The sequence below is a fragment of the Coregonus clupeaformis genome, unplaced genomic scaffold (genome assembly GCF_020615455.1).
Source record: "Coregonus clupeaformis isolate EN_2021a unplaced genomic scaffold, ASM2061545v1 scaf0613, whole genome shotgun sequence".
NCBI classification, from domain to species: domain Eukaryota; kingdom Metazoa; phylum Chordata; class Actinopteri; order Salmoniformes; family Salmonidae; genus Coregonus; species Coregonus clupeaformis.
The window spans coordinates 27,032-34,656 of NW_025534068.1; the positions used below are offsets into that span (position 1 = coordinate 27,032).

Sequence of the window (7,625 nt, forward strand, 5' to 3'; positions counted from 1 at the left end):
GTTCACCCCTCCAAACTGAAGAGACACCTCCGAACACATACAGGAGAGAAGCCTTACCAGTGCTCTGTGTGCGGGAAGCGATTCACACTGAAGCCCCACCTGGAAAGACATCAGATGACCCACCCTGGAGAGAAGCAGCCAGACGCGACAAAGAAGCATCCGTGCTCCGATTGTGGAAAGGAGTGTTTCTCTGCATACGAACTGAAGATGCACATGAGAAAGCACACAGGGGAGAGACCTCACCAGTGCTCCTACTGCGAGATGAGCTTTGGCTGTAAGGGAACTCTATCGAGACACGTACGACGCCATACGGGAGCACCCACACCAAAACCTTACCAATGCTCACAGTGTGGGAAGAGATACGAGTCACCATCGAGGCTCAGGCAGCATCAGACTATGCACACTGGAGAGAAACCTTACGAGTGCTCTGATTGCGGGAGGGGTTTCGCTTGGACCGAAGGTCTTCGCAAACACAAATGCAGCCATGCCAGTAACCATAGCAACCAGCGTACACTGGAAAGTCCAGATTCGGCGTCATCAGGCAGTCAAACTATCAGGTTGAATATCAAGATCGAAGATGAGGAGCTGCCAATTAATGTCAAAGAGGAGGAGGAGGAAATTGGTGTTTTCGTCAATGCTGATAAAGAGAAACCTTATCAGTGCACCACCTGTCAGAAGAGCTTCGTTCACCCTAGCTCTCTAGCAAGACACAAACAATCCCACACTAGTGCAACAAAGTACCGCTGCTCAGAATGTGGGAAGGAATTCAGCCAATCGTGGACTTTCAAGATACACATGCAACAGCACACCGGAGAGAAACCGCACCACTCTCAGTGTGATAAGAGTTTCTCAGCTTCGGCACGCCTCAGAAGACACCAGATAGTTCACACTAGGGTGAAACCTTACCCCTGTCTCTCTGTAGGAAGAGATTCTCCTCGTCAGCAAACCGATCCAATCAAAGACATCATGTCCATGCCAGAAATGTAGCTGCTTCTTACCTGAACCTAACTCATGGACAGGGATCACAACAGCAGGTGTCTGTAGCTGTAGAGGAATCTGGTCTCAGTCTGGTACCGGATGTAAAAGTAAAAGAAGAGGAGGAAGATCCTGCTTTTGGTGAGTTCAAAGGTTGCTTTGTACTATTTTTATTTTTACAATCCATTTATTTCCTTTGGGTTATTCAAAGTAGGAAAAACATAGTTAATTAATTAGTCTGGGTTTTGAGTTATTTGAGTTCATTCATACTATCGCTTTCCCACAGCAGAGAGACCTGATCACTGCTCGGACAGTGAAGGCAGTCCGTCTACATCAGGACTACCTGAACAACACCAGGAGAATCACACAGCTAAGAAGATTCACTGCTGTTCAGTGTGTGGGAAAAAACTGTCACAAGTTATCAAAACTACATATACATATGAGAACACACACAGGAGAAAAATCGCACTCCTGCTCTGTCTGTGGGAAGCATTTCGGTGAGAAAGGTAACCTGAAAAGACACCAGACAGTGCACACAGGAGAGAAGCTGTACAGTTGCTCTGTATGTGGCAATAGTTTTGCTTTCCAAATAAACATGAGAGATCACGAGCGATTACACATGGGAGAGAAACCTTACTCCTGCTCCGTGTGTGGGAAGAGTTTCTCTTCATCGTCAATTCTCACCAAACACCAGAGAACACACACAGGAGAGAATCAAGTGTCTGTAGCTGTAGAGGAGTGTGGTCTTACACCAGTATTGGTTATCAAAGTGAAAGAAGAGGAAGAGGATCCTGCTTTTGGTAAGTTAAAGGGACTTGAAAAAATGTTTTATCAATCTTTGTATTACTTACAGTTATTCAAAGGTAAAAAATATATAGTTACAATTCCACATTTTCACATAGTTTATCGTCCCATCTTTTCCCACAGCAGAGAGACCTGACCACTGCTCTGACAGTGAAATACCTGACCACTGCTCTGACAGTGAAGAGAGTCTCTCTACATCAGGAGAACCTGAACAAAACCAGGAGAATCACACAGCTAAGAGCGCTCACTGCTGTTCAGTGTGCGGACAAGACTGCAAAAAGTTATCAAAACTGCAAATACATATGAGGATACACACAGGAGAGAAGCCTTACCCCTGCTCTGTGTGTGGAAAAGATTGGCAAAGGTTATCAGACCTTCACAAACACATGAGAACACACACAGGAGAAAAACCATACTCCTGCTCTGTGTGTGGGAAGCAATTCAGTGAGAGCGGTAACCTTAACAAACACCAGAAAATACACACAGGAGAGAAATCTTACCCCTGCCCTGACTGTGGGAAGAGGTTTGCTCACACAGGAGCCATGAAAATACACCTGCTGAAGCACACAGTACTCCAGAAACGCAAGCAGATGCACACAGAAGAGAAACCTCACTCTTGCTCTATATGTGGAATGACTTTTTCTACATCGTGGAATCTCACTAAACACCAGAAAAGACACTCAGGAGAGAGGGGTCACGTCTGTGACATCTGTGGGAAAGGGTTCTCTGAATCCACACACCTGAGGGCCCATCAGAGGACGCACACTGGAGAGAAACCCTACCAGTGCTCTGACTGTGGGAGGGGCTTCTCCCAATCAGGAAGTTTGAGAAGACACCAGCAGATCCACTCTAGAGATGCTGGCCTGGTCCCTGATGCTGGCCTGGTCCCTGCTGATGGTGATGCTCTTGATCCACCTACTGACTGTACCTCCAACGTCCATGTGTCAATGCATGGTCGGGGGATGTTACGTGAGCACCTCCGTCAGATACCTGGGATTAGTGCTGCCTTAGTGGAACTGCAGGTAAAAGAAGAAGAAGTTGGTGGTGGTCTGATCAATTCTGATGGAGAAGAAGTTGGATTGGATCCTACTCAACATGGTAAGTGGAGGTCCCATTCTCTCCTTTTCTCCACTAAGGGTGCACTCCTCGTTCACTCCCCCTCATGGATTCAAATGGAATGGAGTGATGTAAGAAACTCCCTCTTACACTCACCCAGTATTTTGTATTCATTTTAAATCCATGAGGGGGAGTGAGCAGTTTTACAGTTTGGGTAAAATTGTGTGGAATCAGACTGCAGTCAAACAACACCACCATAGAAATAGAATTCATAGAAAGGGCTTGGAACCTCTAACCCTGGCAATTTGACAGATAAACTCATGGGTACTCTCGCAATGGCTGCCTGGTATTGTGATGCAATCGTTTCCATTTTGGAATGTTCTATCAACTGATGCTGGATTGCACTGCTAACATTCGCTCTCAGCCATTTTTCGCTCGCATTGCTGGTCCCGGATATTAGAATTTGTCTGCATTTATGCAAAAAATGTATGGGATATTAGAATCCTCTTGTCCTAACCTGGGTATCTTCAGTCCACCCATTTTGCCATCATTGACTTGAATGAAGAGGCCCGTTCTATGGATTCTATTTCTATGAACGATCCAACAGTAACTAGTTTGCTGCTTTGCTTATTCCCATAGGAAAGAGTTCAGACCAGGAGGAGAGTCCCTCTACATCAAGAGAACCTGAACAACACCAGGAGAGTCACACAGCTAAGAGCTCTCACTGCTGTTCAGTGTGCAGAAGAGATTGCCTAAAGTTATCAAAACTGCTAATACATATGAGAATACACACAGGAGAAAAGCCTTACCCTTGCTCTGTGTGTGGAAAGCAGTTCCGTGAAAAAAGACATCTTCAAGACCACCAGAAAGTGCACACTGGAGAGAAACCTTTCGTCTGCTCCAAATGTGACAAGAGGTTTGGTTTCGCTTCAGCCTTGAAAAGGCACCAGTGGTTACACACAGAAGAGAAACCTTACTCCTGCTCTGTGTGTGGGAAGGGTTTTACCTTACAATCACGCATGAAGGAACACTTCCTGACACACTCAGGAGAGAAACCCCACTCCTGCTCTGTCTGTGGGAAGAGTTTCAGCCGTCCAGATCAGTTAAAGGACCACTCTATGCAACACGCAGGGAAACCCCACTACTGTTCTGTGTGTGGGAAAAGCTTTGCCTTGTCTAAACAACTCCTGAAGCATGAGAAGACTCACACAGGAGAGAGACCTTACAGTTGCTCTGTGTGTGGGATGAGTTTCAGCGAGAAGGCATATCTTGAAGACCACCAGTCAGTGCACACTGGAGAGAAACGACACCCCTGCCCTGATTGTGACAAGAGGTTTGGATGTGCTTTGTCCCTACGTAAACACAGACTGTTACACATAGAAGGGAAATCCCACTCCTGCTCTGTGTGTGGGAAGAGTTTTGCAAGATCAGCAGACCTTAAAGTCCACCACAAAGATCATACAGGAGAGAAACCTTACAGCTGCGCTAAATGCGGACAGAGCTTCACCAGTTCTCAAAAACTTCAGAGACACCAGAAAACTCATGTTGGTTTACCACCTGTAGAGTTTCAAAACCCTGTTACAATTGAAGGAGGGAGGGAGGGAGAAGATGAGGAGGAGGAAGTTGGTGGTCTGATTCATTCAGATGGAGAAGAAGTTGGTTGGGATCTTCATCGTCTCAGTAAGTGGAAGCAGAACAGCCATGAATTACATTAATACAATATTGACATTGAATGAACATCGCTCTTTTATTTAAAGATCCAATGCAGCCATTTTTAACTCAATATGAAATCATTTCTGGGTAACAATTAAGTACCTTACAGTAATTGTTTTCAATTAAAATGGTCAAAAATAGTTTATTAGATAAGAGCAACTTCTCAAGCAAGACTTTTGCTAGGACTGTTTGGGAGTTGCCTGAGTGGGGAGGGGAAAACTGAAAACTAGCTGTTATTAGCAGAGAGGTTTGGAATTCTCTTTCTTATTGGTCTGTAAACTACTTTACCTCCTGGTGATGTCACCAGGCAGGCCAAAACGCCATCCCACCAAAACAGGCTGAAATTTCAAAAATCAAACAGCTCTTACACTAAAAGGGTATTATCATACTTTTCACAATTTCACAGTATTATTCCAACCTCATAGTGTGGAAATACAGTGGGGAGAACAAGTATTTGATACACTGCCGATTTTGCAGGTTTTCCTACTTACAAAGCATGTAGAGGTCTGTAATTTTTATCCAACTGTAAGAGACGGAATCTAAAACAAAAATCCAGAAAATCACATTGTATGATTTTTAAGTAATTAATTTGCATTTTATTGCATGACATAAGTATTTGATAAATCAGAAAAGCAGAACTTAATATTTGGTACAGAAACCATTGTTTGCAATTACAGAGATCATACGTTTCCTGTAGGTCTTGACCAGGTTTGCACACACTGCAGCAGGGATTTTGGCCCACTCCTCCATACAGACCTTCTCCAGATCCTTCAGGTTTCAGGGCTGTTGCTGGGCAATACGGACTTTCAGCTCCCTCCAAATAATTTCTATTGGGTTCAGGTCTGGAGACTGGCTAGGCCACTCCAGGACCTTGAGATGCTTCTTATGGAGCCACTCCTTAGTTGCCCTGGCTGTGTGTTTCGGGTCGTTGTCATACTGGAAGACCCAGCCACGACCCATCTTCAATGCTCTTACTGAGGGAAGGAGGTTGTTGGCCAAGATCTCGCGATACATGGCCCCATCCATCCTCCTCTCAATACGGTGCAGTCGTCCTGTCCCCTTTGCAGAAAAGCATCCCCAAAGAATGATGTTTCCACCTCCATGCTTCACGGTTGGGATGGTGTTCTTGGGGTTGTACTCATCCTTCTTCTTCCTCCAAACACGGCGAGTGGAGTTTAAACCAAAAAGCTATATTTTTGTCTCATCAGACCACACCATCATCCAGATGGTCATTGGCAAACTTCAGACGGGCCTGGACATGCGCTGGCTTGAGCAGGGGGACCTTGCGTGTGCTGCAGGATTTTAATCCATGACGGCGTAGTGTGTTACTAATGGTTTTCTTTGAGACTGTGGTCCCAGCTCTCTTCAGGTCATTGACCAGGTCCTGCCGTGTAGTTCTGGGCTGATCCCTCACCTTCCTCATGATCATTGATGCCCCACGAGGTGAGATCTTGGATGGAGCCCCAGACCGAGGGTGATTGACCGTCATCTTGAACTTCTTCCATTTTCTAATAATTGCGCCAACAGTTGTTGCCTTCTCACCAAGCTGCTTGCCTATTGTCCTGTAGCCCATCCCAGCCTTGTGCAGGTCTACAATTTTATCCCTGATGTCCTTACACAGCTCTCTGGTCTTGGCCATTGTGGAGAGGTTGGAGTCTGTTTGATTGAGTGTGTGGACAGGTGTCTTTTATACAGGTAACGAGTTCAAACAGGTGCAGTTAATACAGGTAATGAGTGGAGAACAGGAGGGCTTCTTAAAGAAAAACTAACAGGTCTGTGAGAGCCGAATTCTTACTGGTTGGTAGGTGATCAAATACTTATGTCATGCAATAAAATGCAAATTAATTACTTAAAAATCATACTATGTGATTTTCTGGATTTTTGTTTTAGATTCCGTCTCTCACAGTTGAAGTGTACCTATGATAAAAAATGACAGACCTCTACATGCTTTGTAAGTAGGAAAACCTGCAAAACCGGCAGTGTATCAAATACTTGTTCTCCCCACTGTATGTATAAAAGACAGGAAAATCACGTTTTTGACTGCACTGGACCTTTAACCTATGTTTTCTCATTCACACAGACAGGAGTTCTGACAAGGACGGGAATGCCTCTACATCAAGAGTACCTAACGAAACCAAGGGGGATCTCAAAGCTCAGAGATACAGTTGCTCTGTGTGTGGGAAAGACTGGAAGCGGTTATTTGATCTGAAAAGACACATGACAACACACACAGGAGAGAAACCGTACAGCTGTTCTGTGTGTGGGAAGAGTTTTAGACGAGCAGACCTCTTGAAACAACACTTCTGGACACACAAAGGAGACGCAGGGGAGAAACCTTACCCCTGTCATGTCTGTGGGAAGGGTTTCACAAGATCATCAGACCTTAAAATACACAATAGAGTTCATACAGGACAGAAATCTTCCAGCTGTGCCGAAAGTGGCCAGAGCTTCACCACTTCTCAGAGTCTTGGGAGACACAAGAAGAGACGCCACAGCTCACTTCCTGAGGAGGACCTAGCTGCAGAGGTAAAGAGTGAGGAGGACTTCACTAGTATCAGTGATGAAGAGGAGGAGGAGGAAACCTCTGCTGTGGGAGGGGGAAACAAGGACTAGCCTTACATATCAAGATGTAAAAGTTACTGTACAGCAGGGTTTGGATCCATTCAGGAAGTTCAATTGAGGACAGCTTAATGAATGAACAACAGAGACAGAATGCAAATATGAAAGTTTATTAAAATAGTTAAGAGTTCAGGTGGGCCCTGTATGTATGTATGTATGTATATACACTGCTATAAAAATAAAGGGAACACTTAAACAACACAATGTAGCTCCAAGTCAATCACACTTCTGTGAAATCAAACTGTCCATTGTCAACACTGATTGACAATACATTTCACATGCTGTTGTGCAAATGGAATAGACAACAGGTGGAAATTATAGGCAATTAGCAAGACACCCCCAATAAAGGACTGGTTTTGCAGGTGGTGACCACAGACCACTTCTCAGTTCCTATGCTTCCTGGCTGATGTTTTGGTCACTTTTGAATGCTGGTGGTGCTTCATGGGTCAGTCATGGTG

The 7,625-nt window shown here is 44.9% G+C and overlaps 1 protein-coding gene across 1 annotated transcript; it reads left to right on the forward strand.

The window, feature by feature from the left end:
- Positions 1-1,355: 1,355 nt before the first annotated feature.
- LOC123485216 (zinc finger protein 271-like) lies at positions 1,356-7,312 on the forward strand. Its single transcript, XM_045216122.1, has 4 exons — positions 1,356-1,775; positions 1,903-2,877; positions 3,475-4,515; positions 6,629-7,312. Exons 1-4 carry the CDS (start codon positions 1,415-1,417, stop codon positions 7,159-7,161), a joined length of 2,910 nt encoding a protein of 969 aa, XP_045072057.1. The 5' UTR covers positions 1,356-1,414; the 3' UTR covers positions 7,162-7,312.
- Positions 7,313-7,625: the final 313 nt, after the last annotated feature.